The 24,116-nt window shown below is 37.0% G+C and overlaps 1 protein-coding gene across 2 annotated transcripts in view; it reads left to right on the forward strand.

The window, feature by feature from the left end:
• ZFYVE9 (zinc finger FYVE-type containing 9) overlaps positions 1-24,116 on the forward strand; it is a 186,317-nt gene that overhangs the window by 145,635 nt on the left and 16,566 nt on the right. For both annotated transcript variants that reach the window (XM_068539868.1, XM_068539869.1), the window contains one exon: positions 901-1,005. In XM_068539868.1, coding sequence (XP_068395969.1) covers positions 901-1,005 — 105 coding nt within the window. The remainder of the gene's footprint in view (positions 1-900; positions 1,006-24,116) is intronic.

The raw sequence follows: 24,116 nt of genomic DNA on the forward strand, positions 1-24,116 counted from the left end.
CTGACTTCCCCTTCCCATCATATTCTACATCTCAGTAAATGGCAGTTCCTGTCTTCAACTTGCCCAGGCCATGAAATTCAGAATCATCTCTCTTTTTTTTTTCACATTCCACATCCAACCTAAGGGCAAATATTGTCCTTTTTCCCTTCAAAATATATCTAGAGTTTGAAACTTCTCACAATCTTTTGAACTGTTAACATCTTCGTTCAAGTTATCACTGTCTTTTGCCTGGATTATTTTTATTATGCTTATCTGATATCCTTTCTTCTATTCTTGTTCCCTTTTCATCTATTCTTTACAGAGAAAGTCAGAGAGATCCATTAAAATAGGTCAAAAGCCTTCTAAAAGTTAAGGCAAAGGTCCTTGTGGTGACCTACCAGACCCTATGAAATCTAGCTGCGTGCTATCACTTTGACCTCATCTCCTACCATTCTTGCTCATTTTGCTTCAACCATACTAGATGTGATGTATATATGCGTGCATGTTTTACTCTACAGGTATTCATTTAGTCCCCAGGATGTTCCAGGCATTTGGGATATAACAAGAACAAAACAAGTGAGCATCCCTACCCTATTGGAGCTTACCTTAGAGGGAGGAGATAGTTAAATAAATACAGAAAATGTTAGGTGGTGACAAAGCAGGGATAAACATTCAAATATTTGTTTAATATTGTATATAAAGGGTATATGAAACTTTTTAGTCTGCTTCTTTGTAAGAGTTTACAGGCTAATCAGAGAGTAGAATATACACAATGGGGCTTTCATTATACATTTTCTTATTATTTAAATGAATGAGATCTTTTAATTTTGACATTCTTTTTACTTATGCTAATTTTATTACTATAAATTAAATCCTGCCGTTGATGAATTCTCTCTTCCACTTCAATCTGCTTTTGCCCAGGACTTTAGAAATTACCAGTATACATTGCCAGTAGTTCAAGGTTTGGTGGTTGATATGGAAGTTCGGAAAACCAGCATCAAAATTCCCAGCAACAGATACAATGAGGTAAGATTTCCCATGAATTTTTCATAATTGAATATCATAAATGAAGATGAGAAATACATGATTACATGTAAATTTTTAGTTAATCGGCAGTGAAATCAGTTCATAATATTATATGAGTTAGATCAGTGATAGGGAATTCCATAACAGAAAGATAAAATGTTAAATTTGTGATTTATTTAGTCTTTGCTTGTGTCATTTGTTGTGTTTTGACCTTTTGATGCCGACAATCAGTGACAGATTTGCTTTTTTTTTTTTTTTTAAATTTACTTATTTATTTTTGGCTGTGTTGGGTCTTCGTTTCTGTGCGAGGGCTTTCTCTAGTTGTGGCAAACGGGCCACTCTTCATCGCGGTGCGCGGGCTTCTCACTATCGCGGCCTCTCTTGTTGCGGAGCACAGGCTCCAGACGCGCAGGCTCAGTAGTTGTGGCGCACGGGCTTTGTTGCTCCGCGGCATGTGGGATCCTCCCAGACCAGGGCTCGAACCCGTGTCCCCTGCATTAGCAGGCAGATTCTCAACCACTGCGCCACCAGGGAAGCCCCAGATTTGCTTTTTGATTGAAGTATAAAATTAACTTTATAATATTTATTAGTGGTGGGATCTTTTATTTTTCCCTCTTTCTATAAGTATGTATTACTTTTAACTATACTTAATGTTCAATCATAGCTCACCTATAAGTCCCAAAATTATTTTTAAATAAGGTTTTGAAAGCAAATGATTACATCTTGAATTAAGCTGTATTTTGTAACTAAAATGAAATTGTGCATACTACACATACATTAACAGGATTATGTAATAACTGTTCTTGCCTATTTGCCATGTGAAGTAGTACTTGAATTTAAAAATTTCTTAAAATGGGTTCTAAAGTGTTGGATAGTAATCATTGTGATTTAAAATAGAAAATTTAAAACTTAGTTTGACATAATGTTAAAATTTGTTGTTTTATTAGACAGGGTGATAACTCCACAGTTACTTCTTCCACCATATCTTGGTATAAAATAACTTCTTCCCTCCTTCTCTTTCTTCCTTTTCTTCCTTTCTTTTTTCCTTTCTCATTCAGCCATTTATTCACTTACTCATTTGTACATTCAATAAACATTTTATACTTGATATACACTTAAAATCACAGAAATGTCTTACTGGACTTTTAAGCTCAGGGCTCAGTATTATTATGTGGGAATGACCTATTTGAAGAAAACATTTACCCTGTGGCTTTCTGTCTGATGGCTTTTTTCAGGACACTAGAAAATAGTAGTTAGAATGTGTGCTTAATTTTTTCTGGGATACAATTAGCTATTAGATAGTCCTACCTTGGAACTATGCTAAACTAGAGTCAAATCTTTAAAGAGAACTATTTTTATGTAATTTATGCCCTAAATAGTTTTTAAAGGAGGCTATGCTTTGAAAACTTGTTTTATTTCCCATATTTGAAGTGTTATTATCTATTTCACAAACGTCTATTAAATATATTCCGTGATATGATACAAAGATGAATCAGACATTATGCTTGCCTTCTGGGAGCTTATTGTCCAGAAGTGAGATGATCAGATGTCAACTCCAAGTGGATAACGTACATTGCTATCCTTGGTGTTTGCAAGATGGTACTTTGTGTTTGGTAATTAGATCTGTTTATACAAGTATATTTGTAAAAGCTATGAGGCCCCCATAATTATTTCAGTACTTGACTGAGGACATTCATGACAACAGCTGCCATTCATATTATCTGTCTTTATCTGAATTCTGCCTCCTAGGTTTATGGTTGTGCAGGTTCAGAAATCTTTGTTCAAAAACAGTAACTGTATTTCTTGTCATTTATTACATTTAATTTTCAATAAAGTTTACCAATTATATATCACTTATTCTTCTTACTTGATTTAGCAGACTGACTTCCCTTCTAATTCAATTTTTGTTTTAACTCAGCGTAATTTTATTTCTCATGATCTTGGACAGTTGAATTGTCTTGTGTCTAATAGTTGAAAAAGTAATTTCTTATACATTATTTCATTTAATCACCACAATATTCCACTTTTCCTCTCATTCATTTTTCTTTATTTGTACCTTTAGTTTTTCTTATCACTCCCTGAACTATGTTTTCTTTTGTTTATAGCCTTTGCACAAGCTATTTTCTTATTGTTGCATACTTCCCCTACTCTTCATTTGCATAACCCATACTCAATTTTCAGGTTTCAGTTTAAATGGTATTTTCTCAGATAGGCTTTCATTTTTTCACATATTTATTTCAGATAGGCTTTCATTTAATAACACACATTCTATGTGTAATACTCACTACATTTGTAATTCCTTATTCAGTGTCTATTTTCTCTACTAGACTTTTAGTTCCATGAGGGACTGTGTCTGTCTTGTTACCACTGTATCATTAGCAGTCTATCTAGTATAGAGTAATTGCACAAGAAATATATATATTGAATGAAGACATGAAACAAATAAAATATAAACAATATAAAATATAAAACAAAATATAGATATATAAATAATATAAAAATAACTAAAAGATAAAGTAATGTGGAAATAAGTGCTGAAACTTATTGGAAGTTTATTAAAGATTCGAAGAAGGGAGAGCTCTGATAAATGAAGCAGTCAGGAATTTGCTTTATTTCTAAATGAGCCTGAATCCCTAACAGCCAGAGCAGCACATTCCACGTAGATGTTTATAAACATTCATGTAAATGTAAATGAAGGAAAGATTTGAAATGGACAGTGAAGGATGTGTAGGCACTATAAAGTAAAGGGTGGAAAATAAGTGAAAAGAGGGATAGATACCAGCCTAAACAAAAGGCAGGAAAGCACCAGGAATGGGCATGTCTTGTAGGGAGGATGGGAGATATCAACCTGCCTAGTGAAGAAGAGGCTAAAGGCGACTGGGAAATGAAGTTGTACAAAGAGACTGCTGGATATTCAGAGGCTTTCAGAAACCACACAAAGGAGTCTAGACTCTAATATGATAATTTATAGAGATTTTACAGGTTCTAAAGCAGAAAAGTGAATTAACCAAAGTAGAATTTTAGAAAACTGAGTTTTGGCAGCTATATGTAAAACGTGGAGAGAGGGGACCTCTAAGTGTCAACTGAAAAAAAAAAGAAAAGCACAGCATAAAAGTTGAGAATTATGTTTTATACAGTGGCCTTATTGAGGACTATAGCCCAGGATACAGCCTCTCAGATAGCTCTGAGGAGCTGTTCCAAAGAGGTAAGGGAGGAGCCAGGATTTATAGGAGTTTTTGCTGGGAAAAAAAAAACAAAAAAAAACATGTAGTTGAACATCAAAAGAGTACTGCTAATCATAAAAAAACCAGACATCTCAAGTTAATGATTTTAGTGCTTTTCTATATATGGGAAAATGCAAGAGTCAGGGCTCACTGAAATTATTCCTTAGACAGGCATCTTAACTCTCTAGGGCCAGTATCCTGTTTTTCTCCATCCTGATTTACCCTAAGGGTGCACTGTTGGTGGCAGGTGCAGTGGCTGATGACTTGATGATAGGCAACATTTGTTGTTTACCAGAATGGCAGGCAACATTCTTTGTTTACGGAAATGGCAGGCAACATTTTTTTCCATATAAGGAAAGACTTTAAGCTTAGAAAGCTAGAAGAAGATAATATTTCTGAAGTAGTAATTTTAATAAATGAAGTAGTCATTGTATATAAATTTTCTAATCTCCATCAAGGCCATGCAAGATCTCTGTTGGTCTAGGTAACGCTACTCATGTTCTTATGGTGAGATTATTTTGATCATTGTGTTAACTAACATCTATTGAGGGTATATTATATATCAGGTACTATTCTAAGCACATATGTATCTTCACACTATCTCTGTGAAATGAGTAAGGTAATTACCTTTTTACAGATGAGGAAATTAAGGCACAGAGCGAGCAAGTGTTGGAGCTAGAATCAAACCCAGACACTCTAATTCCAGTGTCCCACCTCTTAAACACTATACTAAACCGATTTTCATAGACATCAGTTTAATGATTACATCTGATTGTAGGGCTGATTATAGGGTCTTTACAGAGGTAAAGCCCTAATCTAGTATGACTTATAAGAAGGGGAAATTTGGACGTAGATATGCATAAAGAGAAGGGGATATGAAGAGGCATAGGGAAAAGATGGAAGTCAAGTCAAGTCCTTGACTCTGCAAGTCAAGGAGAGAGGTCTGGAACAAATCTTTCCTTTTACAGCCCTCAAATGGAACCAGCTCTGCTGACATCTTAATTTTGGATTTCTAGCCTCCAGAATTGTGAGACAATAAATTTCTATCGTTTAAGCCACCAGTTTGCAGTACTTTCTTATAGCAGCACTAGCACACTAACATAGCAGTCCACTGTAAATAGCTAAACATCAAGACAAAATATGTGGGGGGAAAATACAAAGGACAATGGGGCAGAGAAGGTGAGCCCTATGATTACCCTACTTTACTGTCTGGAGTTTCCAGGCCACAGTGCAGCTAGGGGGGGAACCTAAACTGAGCCTAGAGGTCTCCCTGCATTGAAGACAGTGTAGGGAGGGCATGATGGCTAGAATTTGCAAGACAGATTATGGAAATAAAAGAACTCTGGAGATCTGCAGGAGGTTCCTATTGTGTCTTCAGCTGATTACTAATCAGTGCATGTATGTGAGAAAAACACTGGAAAGGAGCAGGGAGAACATTTCTCAAAGGTCCAGGAATAATTTGTATTCTTACAAGCTAGAGTAAGAAAGGGACAAATAATTCCTGAGGATCGGAGTTATCCATAAATTTAGGCTGCTCTGATCCTACCTAACAAGCTTAAAATAAAGCTTCAACAAGATCAAGGCACATACATGTTAAGGAGAGACACAGAAAATATAAAAAAGACCCAAATCAAGCTTCAGGAAACAAAAATGACAATGAGATGAAAAATACACTGGATGAGATTAATGGCAGATCAGACACTGCTGAAAAAATTTAATAAACTTAAAACAGCAATAGAACTATCCAAAACGAAACACAAAGAGAAAAGGCTGAAAAATTAAATGAATGGCACATGATTGAGATGTGGGAAGTGTTGGATGGCCTAACTCTGTAATTGAAGTCCCCAAAGGAGAGAAGTGGGTTGACAGAAAAGATATTTGAAGAATCAGTGATAAAAAATTTTATAAATTTAATGAGAAGTATAATCACATAGATTCAAAAAGCTCAATGAACTCCAGTTGCAGGAAACAGGATGAAAACTACATTAAGGAACATTATAATCATCAAAATCAAATTGCTTAACACCAGAGATAAAGAGAAGAATCTTAAAAGCAGCTAGAGAAAAAAATCCACATTATATACTGAGGAATGAGTATAAGAATGACAGCAGACTTCTCATCAAAACAGTTCAATCCACAAGACAGTGTACAAAATCTTTAAAGTATACTGAAAAAGATAACCTGTTAACCTATATTTTATACCCAGTAAAAATATGTTTCAAAAATGAAAAGCAAAATGCTTTTTCAGAAATATAAGAGCTAAAAGAATGTATTACCAGCCACCTATTCCACAAGAAATGTTAAAGGAAGTCCTTCATGGAGAATACCAAATAATGGAACTCTGGAACCACACATAGTAATGAAGAGCAGCAGAAATGGTTAAATATATAGGTAAATATAAAAACTCTTTAAAAGATAATTGTTTAAAGCAAAACTAACAACAATGTTTTGTGGAGTTTATAACTTACATAGAACCAAAGGGTATTTCCAGGAAAGGGGAAATAGAAGTATACAGATGGAAAGTTTCTATATGCCATGGGATGTGGCATAATATTACTTGAAAGTAGATTGATAAGTAAAGATGTAGAATAAAAATCTAAAAGCAACCACTAGAAAAATTTAAATGGAGAGGTATAGCTAATAAGCCAACAAAAATAAACTGGAATTATATAAAGAAGGCTGAAAAAGAAGAAAAGGAGAACAAAGAGGAGATATAACAAATAGGAAATAAATGGCAAGATGCTAGATTTAAATCCAGCCATATCAATAATCACATTAATTATAAATGACCTAAGCACCCTCAATTAAAAAGGAGAAATTGTTAGATTGATAAACAAGAAAGATTCAGCTATATGCTGTGAATAAGAAAACCACTTGAAATATGAGGATACAGATAGTTTAAAAGTAAATGGATGGGAAAAGATATACTACAGTAACACTAATCAAAAGAAAGCTTGAGTGGATAGAGTAATATCAAAGTGTATTTCAGAATAAACAATATTACCAGGGATAAGGAGGCACATTTCATAGCTATAAAGGGATCAATTCATCAAAAGGGTATAACAATCCTAAACATTTGTGCATCTAATAACAGTGCTTCAAAATGCATGAAGCAAGAACTGTTAGAACTATAAGGACAAATATAGATAAATAGAACTACAAGGATGAATCCACAAGTATATTACGAGATTTCAGTAACCCCCTGTATCACTAACTGATAGAAGAAGTAGACAGAAAATCATCAAGGATATAGAAAACTTGAATAAAATACACACTTCTCAATAACCCATGGGTCAAAGAAGAAACCTAAAGAAAAATTAGAAAATATTTTGAGCTGACTGAAAATGAAAACATGGCGTATCAGAATTTGTGGGATGCAGCTAAAGCAGTGATTAGAAAGAAATTGATAGCATTAAACTACTATATTAGAGAACAAAGACATCTCAAATCATTGACCTACTCTTCTACCTTAGGAAATTAGAAAAAGAAGAGCAAATGAAACACAAAGCAAACAGAAGAAAGGAAATAATAAAGACCAGCAATTCACAAAATAGAAGGCAGAGAAACAATTTAAAAAATGAAACTAAAAGTTCTTGAGATCAATAAAATCAAATTTCTAATCAGACTGATTAAATAGTGAAAACACACAGGGTACAAGAAAGGTGACAGAGTAGGAGGACATGGAGCTCACTGCCCATCCCCCCCAAAAAAACACATCACCAATGCATTAACATGTGGAGCAATTCTCACTGAAAACTAACTGGAAACTGGCCTAAAGATCCTTGTACAACCAAGGCTCTAAGACAGATCCACAAAATCGGGTAAGAAGGGAAGAGAAGCGATCAGGTCAACCTGTGTCCCTAGAAGGAGACACAGAAAAGGTGGGGGATTACATAGGCTCAGAGATCCTCCCTAGGGAGAGAGCTGTTCAAGCCACATATTGGGCACCCTAGCCTTGAGTTCTGACACTGAGAAGGTGAGCACCTTAGCTGGTTTGAAAACCAGTGGGACTAACAGGAGGGCTGTAAGACTCTGATTATGAAGTGCATGCACACACTTGCTACTCCTGAAAAAAGGTGGAGGAAGGAGATTAAAGCTGCATAGAACTCTGGCTGGTTTCCCACAACCACTGCAGTGTGCACCCTGGCCTGAGCTGAGTGCCCTTTCCATTCCCAGTTGCTCCATGACACAGTTCCACACTAGGGCAAGGGCTGCTGCAGCCAAGGGGAGTGCATGGTTGTGAGGGACAGAGCCAACGTGGACCCAGAAAGGCATCTGAATGGGGTGGGGACAGCCATTGCTGGTGTTTATGGAGGCAGTGCATCTGAAGCACTCTAGGACTCTGACTGGGATCAGGACTACCACAGCCCGCATTGCAACCCATGCTGAGCACCCACTCCAGCCCTTCTTGCTCTAGTACTGCTCCCCTCTGGAGCAAGGGAACTGGTGCTGGGAGTGGGAGATCACACACTTAGAGGGAACTGAGACAGCTTGGACCTGACCCTCAGGGATTCTGCTCCAGCAACCTGGGACCTCACTGCACCCCAAATAGGGTGTTGACGGCCACCGAGCAGAGGAGAAGCCCCAGCTCACACCTGGCTCTCTTCCTAGCCACTCCACCTCCAACCCCACTTTGTACCAGCGTGATAGCTGCCAGCACACCCTGGGGGAAGAGATGGTTTGTGCTTGTGTCAGATCCAGCACTCCCACCGAAGCCACTTGGCACGTGCACTGTATAAGGACACTCACACAAGGACAGCCCTTCAAGACCAGAATAGATAACTGTGCCACCTAATTTCATAGAGACAGAGAAAGTTAAGCAAAATGAGAAGACAGAGGAATTTGTTTCAGTTGAAAGAATGAGAGAAAACTGAAAAAACAACTAATGAAACAAATAAATAAATTACCAGATCAAGAGTTCAAAGCATTAGTAATAAGAATGCTAAATGAATTAGGGAAAATAATAGATGAACACAGTAAGAATTTTAACAAGGAACTAGAAAATATTTAAAAGAACCAGTCAGAACTGAAGAATACTATAACTGAAATGACAAACACACTAGAAGGAATTAACAGCAGAGTAGGTGATGTAGAAGAATGCATAAGTGATTTGGAATATAGAATAATGGAAATCCCCCAACCAGAACAGTAAAAGAAAAACAAAATTTTAAAGAGAACAGTTTTAGGGACCTCTAGGACAATATCAAGCTTACCAACATTCACATTATAGGGATCCCAGGAGAATAGAAAGGGGTCAAAAATGTATTTGATAAAATTATGGCTGAAAACTTCCTGAACCTGAAGAAGGAAACATATCCAGGCACAGGAAGCACAGAGGGTCCCAAACAAGATGAGCCCAAGCAGACCCACACCAAGACATATCATAATTAAAATGGCAAAAGTTAAAGAGAGGATTCTAAAGGCCTTTAGAATTCTGATTTTTCTGCAGATACTTTGCAGGCCAGAAGGGAATGGTACTATATATTTAAAGTGCTGAAAGGGAAAAACCTGCAACCAAGGATACTCTACAAGCAAGATTATCATTTAGACTTGACAGACAGAAAAACAACTCAGACAAGCAAAAACAATGAGTCCATCAATACTAAACCTACCTACAAGAAATGTTAAAAGGTCTTTTCTAAGTGGAAGAGACAAGGCTACAACGAGAAGTAAAAAATCTGTAGGAAGGGAAAAATCCACTATTAAAGGCAAATATATAGTAAAGGCTGAGGATCAACCACTTAAATATACAAGTACAAAGATTAAAAGAAAAAAATTATAAAAACAACTATAAAATAAACAGTGAAGGGATTAACATGAAGCTGTAAAATATGACATCAGAAACACAAAATGTAGATTTTTTAGAATGTGTTTGCACTTAAAGGACTACCTGTTTAAAACAAGTAGACATAGTTAAAGATCAACACGTGTGAACCTTATGGGAATCACAAGTCAAAAACCTACAATAGATATACAAAGACTAGAGAGAAAGGAACACAAGCATACAACTAAAGAAAAACCATTAAAACACAAGGGAAGAAACTAAAAGAAGATGAAAAGAACTGAGAAGGCCTACAAAAGCAATCAGAAAACAATTAACAAAATGGTAATAAGTACATATCTATCAGTATTCACTTTAAATGTCAATGGATTAAATGCTCCAATCAAAAGACATAGAGTGGCTGATTGGATAAAAAAAAAACAAGACCTTTCTATGTGCTGCTTACAAGAGACTCATGTCAGAGCTAAAGACACACAGACTGAAAGTAAGGGGATGGAAAAAGATGTTTCATACAAAAAGATGTTCAACATTAGAGAAATGCACATCAAAACTACAATGAGGTATCACCTCACACTGGTCAGAATGGCCACCATTAAAAAGTCTACAAATAACAAATGCTGGAGAGGGTGTAGAGAAAAGGGAACCCTCCTACACTGTTGGTGGGAATGTAAATTGGTGCAGCCACTATGGAAAACAGTATGGAGGTTCCTTAAAAAACTAAAAATAGAGTTGCCATATGATCCAGCAGTCCCATTCCTGGGCATATATCCAGAGAAAACTAATCTGAAAAGATACATGCACTCCAGTGTTCACAGCAGCACTATTTACAATAGTCAAGACGTGGAAGCAACCTAAATGTCCATCGACAGATGAATGGATAAAGAAGATATGCCACACACACACACATATACACACACAATGGAATATTACTCAGTCATAAAGAAGAATGTAATAATGCCATTTGCAGCAACATGGATGGACCTAAAGATTATCATGCTAAGTTGAAGTAAGTCAGAAAGAGAAAGACACATATCATATGATATCACTTATATGTGGAATCTAAAATATGATACAAATGAACTTATTTTCAAAACAGAAACAGACTCACAGACATAGAAAACAAACTTAGGTTACCAAAGGGGAAAGGTGGGGGAGGGATAAATTAGGAGTTTGGGATTAGCAGATACAAATTACTGTATATAGAATAGATAAATGAGGTCCTACCATATAGCACAGGGAACTATATTCAATATCCTGTAGTAAATCACAATGGAAAAGAATATGAAACAGACTATGTATAAGTATAACTGAATCACTTTGCTGAACACCAGAAACTAACACAACATTGTAAATCAACTATACTTCAATTTTTAAAAAAAGGTATTTCATACAAATGCAAATGACAAAAAAGCCGGGGTAGCAATACTCATATCAGATAAAACAGTATTTGAAACAAAGTCTATAACAGAAAACAAAGAAGGGCATTATATAATAATAAAGGGACCAATACCAGAAGAGGATATAATACTCATTAACATATGTGCACTTAATACAGGAGCTTGTAAGTGTTTAAAGCAAATATTAACAGACCTAAAAGGAGAAATGGACAAATTACAATAATAGTGGGGGACTTTAACACTCCACTTGCATCACTAGATCATTCAGACAGAAGACCAATAAGGGAACAGTAGTCTTAAATATCACATTAGACCAGTTGGACTTAATAGATATCTACAGGACATTCCATCCAAAAAAAACCCAGAATACACATTCTCTTCAAGTGCACATGGAGTGTTGTCCAGGATTGATCACATGCTAGGCCATAAAACAAGTCTCAGCAACTTTAAGGGGATAGAAATTAATGTCATGCATTTTTTCCAACCACAACACTATGAAACTAGAAATCAATTACAGAAAGAAGAATGGGAAAAGAACAAACGTGATGACCAAACAACATGCTACTAAAAAAACCAATGTGTCAATGAAGAAATGGAAGAGGAAATAAGAAAATACCTCAGGACAACTGAAAATGGAAATTGAAATGGAAACACAACTTTCCAAAATCTATGGAATGCAGCAGAAGCAGTTCTAAGAGGGAAGTTTATAGTGATATAGATCTTCCTCAAGAAAGAACAAAAATCTCAAATAAACAACCTAAGCTACCATCCGAAGCAATTAGAAGAATGAACAAAGCCCAAAGTTAGCAGAAGAAAGTAAATAATAAAGATCAGAGAGGAAGTAAATAAAATAGAGACCAAAAGAACAATAGAAAAGATCAATGAAACCAATGTTTATCTTTTGAAAAGATAAACAAAATTGTTAAACCTTTAGCCAAGGTCGTCAAGAGAAAAAGAAGACCCAAATGAACAAAATAAGAAATTAAAGAGGAGAAATAAGCAACACCACAGAGATATAAAAAATCATAAGAGAATACTATGAACAGTTATATGCCAAATTGGACATTCTAGAAGAAATGGACAATTTTCTAGAAACACAGAACTTTCAAAGACTGAATCAGGAAGAAATAGGCTATTCAAACAGACGATCACTAGTAGTAAAATTGGATTTCTAATAAAACAAACAAACTCTCAGCAAACAAAATTCCAGGATTGGACGGTTTCACAGGGGAACTCTACCAAACATATAAAGAAGAGCAATACCTGTCCTTCTCAACTCTTCCAAAAAACCGAAGAGGAGGAAACACTCCCAGATTTATTTTATGATGCTACCATTACCCTGATACCAAAATCAGAAAAAGACACTACAAAAAAAGAAAATTACAGGCCAACATCTCTGATGAGTATAGATGCAAAACTCCTCAACAAAATATTAGCACCTGAATACAACAATATATAAAAAGGATCATACACCATGACAAGTGGGATTTATTCCAGGCATACACAGATCAATCAGTGTGATACACCACATTAACAAAAGGAAGGATAAAAGTCACATGATCATCTCAGTAGACACACACAAAAAAGCATTTGACAAAATTCAACGTCCATTCATGATAAAAAAAACTCTCATCAAAGTTGGTATAGAGGAAATATACCTCAATATAACAAAGACTATTTATGGCAAACCCATAGCTAATATACTCAATGGTGGAAAGCTGAAAGCTTTTCCTCTAAAATCAGGAACAAGACAAAGGATGCCCACTCTCACCACTTCTATTTTACATAATATTGGAAGTCCTAGCCACAGCAATCAGTCAAGAAAAAGAAGGAAGAGGCATCCAAATTGGAAGGCAAGAAGTAAAACTGTCACTGTTTACAGATGACATCATACTGCATATAGAAAATGCTAAAGTTGCCACCAGAAATCTATTAGAACTAATAAATGAATTCCATAAAGCTGCAGGATATAAGGTTAATATTCAGAAACCTATTGCTTCTCTGTACACTAATTATGAACTATCGGAAAGAGAATGCAAGAAAATAACCCCAAGTAAAATTTTATCAAAACGAATAAAATACCTAGGAATAAATTTAACCAAGGAGGTAAAAGACCAGTACTCTAAAAACCATAAAACATTGATGAAGGAAGTTGAAGATGATACCAAGGAATGGAAAGATATTCCAGGTTCATGGATTAGCAGAATTAATATTGTTAAAATACATACTACTGAAAGCAATCTACAGATTTAATGCAATCCTTATCAAAATACTCGTGACATTTTTCACCGAACTAGAAGAAATAATCCTAAAATTTATATGGAACCACAGAAGACCCTGAATTGCCAAACCAATCTTGAGAAAAAGGAACAAAGCTAGAGGTATAATACTCTCTGACTTCAGACTGTACTACAAAGCTTTAGTCATCAAAACAGCATGGTACTGGCACAAAAAGAGACACAGATCAATGGAACCGAATAGAGAGCCCCCAAGTAAACCCACATACTTATGTTTAATTAACCTACGATGAAGGAGGCATGATATACACTGGAGAAAAGTGAGTCTCTTTAATAAATAGTGCTGGAAAAATTGGACAGCTACTTGTAAAAGAATGAAATTAGAACATTTTCTCACACCATATACAAAAATAAACTCAAAATGTATTGAAGACCTAAATGTAAGACCTGAAACCATAAAACTCCTGGAAGAAAACATAGGCTGAACACTCTTTGACATAAAGTGTAGGAAGATTTTCTTAGATCTGTCTCCTAAGGCAAAAAAAATAAAAGCAAAAATAAATAAGTGGGACCTAATTAAATGTAAAAAAAAATTTTTTTACAGCAAAGGAAACCATCAAGAAAATGAAAAGGCAACCTCCTGAATAGGAGAAAATATTTGCAAATGATATGACCGATAAGGGGTTAATATCCAAACTATATACATGATTCACACAACTCAATATCAAAAAAATAACCAGCCTGATTTAAAAATGGTCAGAAGGGAATTCCCTGGCAGTCCAGTGGTTAGGAGTCAGTGCTCTCACTGCCGGGGCCCAGGTTTGATCCTTGGTCGGGGAACTAAGATTCTGCAAGCTACGCGGCATGGCCAAAAAAAAAAAAAAAGTCAGAAGACATGAATAGACATTGTGTCAAAGAAAATATACAGATGGCCAAAGGCACATGAAAAGTTTCTCAACATTTCTAATCATCAGAGAAATGCAAATCAAAACCCCAGTGAGATACCACCTCACACTTGTCAGTATGGCTATCATCAAAATGTCTGTAAGCAGCTATACTCCAATAAAAAATAATTTTAAAAAAAGCCTATAAAAAATGTTGGCAAAGCTGTGGAGAAAGGGGGATCCTAGTACACTGTTAGTGGGAATGTAAATTGGTACAGCTACTAAAGAAAATATTATGGAGATTCCTCAAAAAACTAAAGATAGAACTGCCATATGATTCAGCAATTCCACTCCTGGGTGTATATTCAAAGAAAACAAAAACATTTGAAAATATACATGTACCCCAATGTTCATAGCAGCATAATTTACAGTAGCCAAGATATAGAAGCAACCTAAGTGTCCATCAACAGATGAATGGATAAAGAAGATGTGATACATAGATATATCTCTTTATCTGTCTGTCTACGTAATGGAGTATTACTCGGCCATGAAAAAGAATGAAATTCTGCCATTTACAACAACATGGATGGACCTAGAGTGTATTATGCTTAGTGAAATGTCAGACAGAGAAAGACAAATACTGTAATGCTATCACTTGTATGTGGAATCTAAAAAATAAAACAAACCAATGAATATAACCAAACAGAAACAGACTCACAGATATAGAGAATAAACTAGTCGTTATCAGTGGACAGAGGGGAGTGGGGAGTGGCAAGATATGGGTAGGGGAGTAAGGAGGTACAAACTACTGTCTATAAAATAAATGAGACTAGAAGGATATATTGTACAGCACAGGGAAATATAGTCACTATTTTATAAACTTTAAATGAAGTATAATCTATAAAAATATTGAATCACTGTGTTGCACACCTGAAACTAATATTGTAAATCACCTATACTTCACTTAAAAAATAGTAAAAATACAAATTAACATTATGAGATGTGAGAGAGAGGGATATCATTACAAGTCCTGTAAATAGTAAGAAGACAATAGGGCATATTATGAACACATTTATGCTAATACATGTCCAACTTGGACAAAATGGACAAATTCTTTGAACATCAACTTTCATACCTCTGTCAAGAAAAAATAGGTAGCTGGAATAGCCCTGCGTCCATTGAAAGAGTTGAATTTATTATTATAAACCTTTTCACAAAGAAAAGCCCAGGTCTAGATATGTTCACTGGTGACTTTTACAAAATGAAGGAAGAAATAACACCAGTCCTATACACTCTTAGAAAATAGATGAGGAGGGAAACTCTTTTGATGAGGCCTTCATTACACTAGTATCAAAACTAGAAAAAAAATTGGAAGAAATGAAAACTGCAGACCTATATCCCTCATAGGTGGTTGCATAAATACATAACAAGTTTTTAGTATAGCCAATTCAGTAATACACAAAATAATAAGGTACTTCATGACTAAATGGGGCTTATTCCAAATATGCTAAGTTGGTTTAACATTCAAAAATCAATCTGTAACTCAGCATATTAACAGGATAGAAAGGAAAAACATGTTAAAAGAAAAAGCTGCTGCAGAAAAAGCATTTGATGAACCCATACTTCCACTCAATCTCTCTCTCTCCCCCTCCACCCTCTCTCTCTCTATATATATATAGAGATATCTATCTATATATGTATATATATGTGTGTGTATATATATATATATATATATATATATATATATATATATATATATGTATCAGCAGTTTAAAAATAGAAGAGAACTTTTACAATCTAATAAAGAGAATTTATGAAAAACTTAATATATCTAACAGTGACTGATTGATTGGTTCTTCTTTAAGATTGGGAACAAGGAGCTGATGTCTACTCTTATTTCTATTCAGCATTTCAGTGGATCTTCTAGCCAATGTAATAAGGCAAGAAAACAAAATTAGAGGAATACAGATGGAAAAAAAGAAGTAAGATTGTCTTTATTCACAGATAACATGGTTGTCTATGTAAGAAATTCTAAAGAATTTACAGAATAGTACTAGATCTGGTCAATGAATTTATCAGAGTTGCAAAATCATTGTGTAAAAGTCAATTGTATTTCTGTATACTAACAATCAGAAATTGGAATTTAAAAACAATACAATAGGACTTCCCTGGTGGCACAGTGGTTAAGAATCTGCCTGCTAATGCAGGGGACATGGGTTCAAGCCCTGGTCTGGGAAGATCCCACATGCTGTGGAGCAGCTAAGCCCATGTGCCACAACTACTGAGCCTGCGCTCTAGAGCCTGCAAGCCACAACTACTGAACCCCGCCGGCCTAGAGCCCGTGCTCCGCAACAAGAGAAGCCACCGCAGTGAGAAGCCCACGCACTGCAACAAAGAGTAGCCCCCGCTCGCCGCAACTAGAGAAAGCCCACGTGCAGCGACGAAGACCCAACGCAGCCAAAAATAAATAAATAAATTTTTAAAAAAACAATACTATTTTCATACACTGAAAACTGCAAAACATTGCTAAGAGAAATTGAAGACCCAAATAAGTGAAGAGATATACTATATTTATGAATCAGAAGACTCAATATTGTTAAGATGTCATTTCTCCCGAAATTGATTCATAGCTTCAACACAGTCCCAATCAAAATACCAGCAGGCTGTTTCAAAATAGAAATTGAGACACTGATTCTAAAATATATGTGGAGATGCAAAAAATCTAGAATAGCTGAGACAACTTTGAAAAAGAACATAATTCAAAGACTTACACTACCTGATGTTAAGGCTTATTTTAAAGGTAGGTTAATCAAGACAGTATTGTTTTGGTATAATATGTATTTCTAGATTGGTGGAACAGAGTAGAGTGATTTTAAGTGCTGTTTATATGGGTATATACACATATCAAAATTCATCAGATTGTACACTTTAAAAATGTACTAAATATGTACATTTTGCCAATTATTTTAAATATAACTAAAAAATAACAAAAATTTTCAAGAAATGTAGTGGACATTCAAACTTTCATCATGTCACAGGGGGAATAGAACCAAAGAGTTAACCTCATGTCAAAGTTTCAAGCAAAAAGGAACAAAATATATTAATTCTTTACTCAAAACCAGAGAGAAATAGAGAAATTTATATTGGTTGTGATATAATGCAAGAATCTGTGAAATTGTATATCTATGTAATCCTCGTCTTGTATAATTTAGGCTGAATGGCCTCTTGAGATTCTTTTCCCTGTGCAATTCTAAAATCAGAGTTTTGGTTTTAGTTCAAAGCTACACATATTCTTCAGAGAAATGTGAAGTTACAAAAGCATAATTTTAAAGGTTCATTGTAGCACAAATAAAAACAGATGGCCCTAAAATCTGCTTAAGGAATGTTTTATTTTCTGGCCTTCAAGGAATACATTTCTTTTCTCTTAGGGAGGAGGAACTGATAGTCTTCTTTTCAAAAGAATGAAAGGAGTTGGTGAAAACTGCTCTGGAAAATAGTGCAGAGGAAGGAGGTGCTGTTCCATTGATTATTAGCATAGCTTTTCCCAGTGTTATACATGGAAGACAGTATTTAACTACAGGTTAAATGAAAATATAAGGATCCCCAAGAAGGAGCCCTGGCTGCTCTCCCTCCAGTGACTGCACCAGGAGGTCACTGCTGAACAATGCATGTTCAGAGTAAGATTGTCTTCCCCTCCCTCCAATGTCACTGCATGCCCATTGATAGGGGTGAACAGTGGCTTCAGAATGCTGTTTCTAGCCAAACCCCTGGCCTTCCCTATCTCCCAGCACTTACAAGCTTGCTGCTGCTTTTGGCTTTGAGACTACCATCTCTAATCTCATTGTGTTCAAGCACCACAAGAAACCCTGGACTCCTTCGGCATCCCTCATCTCCCACAATTTAATTTCTATCTCCGTACATCCCTCTTTCTGACCCCATATTTCACTCATTTTGAAAAACTCAAGGGCTCAGTCCCTGTAAGTTTTATTTGTCTCTATCCATTTCCTTGGTGATCTATCCAGTCTCCTGGCCTTAAATACTGTCTCTATACTGATGTCTTCCAAACATCTGCCTTCAGCCTGACTTTCTTCCCTGTTTTGTTAGACTTGAGTGTCTTTTTTAAAAATTAATTAATTAGGACTTCCCTGGTGGCACAGTGGTTAAGAATCCGCCTGCCAATGCAGGGGACACGGGTTCGAGCCCTGGTCCGGGAAGATCCCACATGCCGCGGAGCAACCAAGTGCGCAAGCCACAACTACTGAGCCTGTGCTCTAGAGCCTGCGAGCCACAACTACTGAGCCCATGTGCCACAACTACTGAAGCCTGCGCGCCTAGAGCCCGTGCTCCGCAACAAGAGAAGCCACCGCAATGAGAAGCCCGCGCACCACAACGAAGAGTGGCCCCCAACTTTCTCTAGTTGCGGCACACGAAGAGTTGCCCGTGTGCTGCAACTAGAGAAAGTCCACACACAGCAACAAAGACCCAACACAGCCAAAAATAAATAAGTAAATAAAATTTTTAAAAAATTTAATTAATTTTGTTGGCTGTGCCGCATGGCTTGCAGGATCTCAGTTCCCTGACCGGGGATTAAACCTGGGCCACGACAGTGGAAGCCTGGAATTCTAACCACTAGGCTACCAGGGAACTCCCCAACTTGAGTGTCTTATTGCCCACTTGACATCTCTACTTACATAGGCATCTCAAGCTTAGCAAGTTCAATTCTGACCTCCTGATCTTCCCTCAAAACCTCCTCTTCTTGCAGTCTTCCCTAAGTTAATGGCAGTGCCATCCTTCCAGTTACCAGGCTCAAAACTTTGGAGTCATCTTTAAGGCTTCTTTCATATCCTATGTCCAGTCTGTTAGGAAGTTCTTCTGGCTCTACCTTCCAAATATGTCTGGAACCCAACCACCTCTCAATCCTTGGGCCAGTCTTGGTCTAAGTTAATCTTGGATTTGTGTAGTGGTCTCCTAACTGGTCTTTTTTTTTCTTTTTTTTTTTTAACATCTTTATTAGAGTATAATTGCTTTACAATGGTGTGTTAGTTTCTCCTTTATAACAAAGTGAATCGGCTATACATATACATATATCCCCATATCTCCTCCCTCTTGGCGTCTCCCTCCCACCCTCCCTATCCCACCCCTCTAGGTGGTCACAAAGCACCGAGCTGATCTCCCTGTGCTATGTGGCTGCTTCCCACTAGCTATTTATTTTACATTTGGTAGTGTATATATGTCCATGCCACTCTCTCACTTCATCCCAGCTTACCCTTCCCACTCACTGTGTCCTCAAGTCCATTCTCTACATCTGCATCTTTATTCCTGTCCTGCCCCTAGGTTCTTCAGAACCATTTTGTTTGTTTGTTTTAGATTCCATATATATGTGTTAGCATACAGTATTTGTTTTTCTCTTTCTGACTTACTTCACTCTGTATGACAGACTCTAGGTCCATCCACCTCACTACAAATAACTCAATTTCGTTTCTTTTTATGGCTGAGTAATATTCCGTTGTATATATGTGCCACATCTTCTTTATCCATTCATCTGTCGATGGACACTTAGGTTGCTTCCATGTCCTGGCTATTGTAAACAGTGCTGCAATGAACATTGTGGTACATGACTGTTTTTGAATTATGGTTTTCTCTGGGTATATGCCCAGTAGTGGGACTGCTGGGTCATATGGTAGTTCTATTTTTAGTTTTTTAAGGAACCTCCATACTGTTCCACATAGTGGCTGTATCAATTTACATTCCCACCAACAGTGCAAGAGGGTTCCCTTTACTCCACACCCTCTCCAGCATTTATTGTTTGTAGATTTTTTGATGATACGCATTCTGACTGGTGTGAGGTGATACCTCATTGTAGTTTTGATTTGCATTTCTCTAATGATTAATGATGTTGAGCATCCTTTCATGTCTAACTGGTCTTCTTATTGGTAGCCTTTCCCCCATCAGTTTATTTTCAACACAGCAGCCCAAGTGATCCTGTTAAAACTAAGTCAAATCATGTCACTCCTCTGCTCAAAATTCTTCAAAGATCTTTCATACCAGTCAGAACTATCACTGAAGTCTTCTATACCATTTGTACTTCTTAACCCATTACCTGTCTAATCTAACTTCTTATACCTCTTCCTTTTCAGTCACACTGTCCTTAATTAATGTTCCTTGAAACTGCCTGGCTTGCTAACATGCTACAACCACACAGCCATTGCACCAGCTATTCTAAATGCCTGTAAGGCTCTTCCTTACATATTCCCATGGCTTTTCCCTCACTTTTCAGTAAGAACTCTCCTAAGTATCCAATATTAAATCTCACTAGCCAGTACTCCTAGTCCTCCTTCATGCTTTATTTTTCTGTATAGCACTTATCAATGTCTCCTAACATTTAAAGTATTTTACTTATTTATTTATTTATTTATTTTTCCTCCTCCTCTACACACAAGAATATAAGTTCTATGAGGGAAGATTTGTTTGTTCACACTGAATAAAACAAGTACTAACACAGTGCCTGGTACCCATTAGATGCTCATTGAGTATTTGCTACATGAATGAGTGAAGGTTCATGGTTCATGATATGTAGACCCATAGGCCTGGAAGGTGGGTGCCAGGTTCTAGACACAAGTGAACCCCAGCTAATTGGAAGGACAAATGTTTATATCTTCCCTAAATATCTCCAGGGAAGGATATTCCTCCACCTGTCCCATTGTTATTCATTTCAGTGTTCCTTTCTCAGTTCTTTCTCTTCCTTTACTCATGCTTTTCTCTTTATCCAAAGTGTTCTTCCTCTGTACCTGATTTCAAAACCAATTCAAATGTTAAAGCTTTTAGGAAACCTTCCTAGAATTCTCCATTTTCCAGACAGTATCACTCCTTCTTTCCTCTGTTCCCATCTTTTTTTGGGGGGCCGCCTTTTCAGATTATTCTAAGCTGTAATGATTTCTGTTTCCTCTAAGTTTGTATAATATATTAATATTTGTACATCTTTTACATTCTTTTTTAAAGTTTCTTTCTTTTTTTTTTTTTCCACCATGAAGCTTGCAGGATCTTAGTTCTCCGACCAGGGATTGAACCTGGGCCCCGGCAGTGAAAGCGTCAAGTCCTAACCACTAGACCACCAGGGAATTCCCCTAGAACTATATTTTTTTAATTGGTTTTTGTGATTGTGTGAATGGTTAGACTCTGGGGGTGGGAAACACAGGAAAATAAAGCTTATGTACTGCTTCACTTGGTATGTTAAAATGGTCCTTTTGATATAAGACCGAAGTAGAATTTAGCTCAGTGCCTGGCTCATGGTTGGCACTTCATAGATGTTATCGATTTTGCACATACTGTTGTTACAGAAGTTGCTTCCTGCCTTTTATCAGTATGTCATTGTCACTAATTTGTGAGTTCTTAGGAAGGTCTGAATCCCATTATCTCATAAGATGTACTCAATTGAATTATTTGCTGCTGACTTGAAGGTTGCTTTACAATTTTATAAGCAGTGTGGAGGAGATGAGCATACAAATTTTATTTAACAAACACTTGAGCTTATTATGCTCTTGGTGCTGGTCTAAGCACTTTATTAATATTAATTTATTTAGTCCTCATCACATGAAATAGTTACTTTTTAAAATTTATTTTTATGTATTTATTTTTGGCTGCATTTGGGTCTTCGTGGCTGCGTGCAGGCTTTCTCTAGTTGTGGCGGGCAGGGGCTACTCTTAGTTGCGGTGCACGGGCTTCTCATTGTGGTGGTTTCTCACGTTACAGAGCACGGGCTCTAGGTGCTCAGGCTCAGTAGTTGTGGCTCATGGGCTCTAGAACACAGGCTCAGTAGTTGTGGAGCACGGGCTTAGTTGCTCCGTGGCTTGTGGGATCTTCCCAGACCAGGGCTCGAACCCGTGTCCCCTGCATTGGCAGGCAGATTCTTCTTTTTTTTTTTTTTAATTTATTTATTTATTTTTGGCTGCATTGGGTCTTTGTTGCTGCACGTGGGCTTTCTCTAGTTGCAGCGAGTGGGGGCTACTCTTCATTATGGTGCACAGGCTTCTCATTGCAGTGGCTTCTCTTGTTGTGGAGCACGGGCTCTAGGTGCACGGGCTTCAGTAGTTGTGGCATGTGGGCTCAGTAGTTGTGGCTCGCAGGCTCTAGAGCACAGGCTCAGTAGTTGTGGTGCATGGGCTTAGTTGCTCCACGGCATGTGGGATCTTCCCGGACCAGGGCTCAAACCCGTGTCCCCTGCATTGGCAGGCGGATTCTTAACCACTGCGCCACCAGGGAAGCCCCCAGGCGGATTCTTAACCACTGCGCCACCAGGGAAGCCCCCAGGCGGATTCTTAACCACTGCGCTACCAGGGATGTCCCATGAAATAGTTACTTTTATTATCCCATTTTACAGAGGAAGAAATTGGGACACAGAGAAATCAAGTAACTTGCCCAGTGACATACAGCTAGTTAGTAGCAAAGCCGGGATTGAAATATAGGCATTCTGGCTTGAATCCTTGCTATTAATCAGATCCAGGGCTGAATGTGGATGTTGCCATATAAGAAATACAAAGAATGTGCTATGGCAGTTCAAAGAAGGGAGTGGTCACATTAGTGTCTGATAGGGAATTAAAGAAGGCTACATGCAGGAGTTGGCGTTTTTCCTAAGCCTTGATTTGGGGTCAGCTTTTTCAGGTGCTTGGATATGGGAGAAGAAAAGGGAGACTAAAAAATTGCATATGCTAAAGCTCAGAGATGGAAAATGGAAGTAGTCCTGCTTGTAAGCATACAGTAGGAAGAGAGATAGTACAAGAAAGTTGGTTTGGGGTTAGAGCATAGGACGCTTGTGATTTGAATGGAGGACAAGGTGGGGAAGATGTGATATGATCAGAGCTGTGCTTTGTAAATGTGGGAACATTCTGTGTGGACTAAAAATTAATCAGTCAATCTAAGAAAGAAAAGAAAAATTTTATTTGAGCCAAATTGAGGATTATAACCCAGAACAGCATCTCAGAAAGCTCTGAGAAATGTTATGCTCATTAGAATTCAAAGCACAGTTATAAGTTTTTTGAGACAGAGTGCTCTACACTAAATGACATATTACTGACAGTTTACACAATCCAGATCTGCAAAAAATGGCCCCCTTACAAGATCCAGAAGCAATGTTATCTTTTAAGCGGTCTTGTTGGAGCTAGGAGAATGTTGCATTCATGGTTAAGCAGGTATTTCTGCCAGTGGGGAGGTTTGGTGGATCCATAATTCTGATTCACAGTGCGCAGTAGTAGAGGGGAGAGAGGAGGCCAAAAGGCAGAGAGAATTTTTTATGTTTAAATTTTTCTTGTGTTGCCATAAAATATGAATTTTATTTCACATGTGGAATGAGTCAGTGCTGCTAGAGACTGACTATAGATAAAACAGTTATAAAGTTGTTATTGTATCCAGAAAAGAGGTAATTGGTCTTGAACTGCAGTGACAATAGTGATAGGTCAAGAGATATTACAGAATTTGAATTGACAGAGCAGAGAAATGGCACAAATAAAATGGAAAATCCAGTATTTATATCATCATATAACAAGTGTAAGTTTATTTTATGTTCAGTAAGATCCTTTGAATATCTGGGAAAT

This window comes from Eschrichtius robustus, chromosome 3, assembly GCF_028021215.1.
Source record: "Eschrichtius robustus isolate mEscRob2 chromosome 3, mEscRob2.pri, whole genome shotgun sequence".
NCBI lineage: Eukaryota > Metazoa > Chordata > Mammalia > Artiodactyla > Eschrichtiidae > Eschrichtius > Eschrichtius robustus.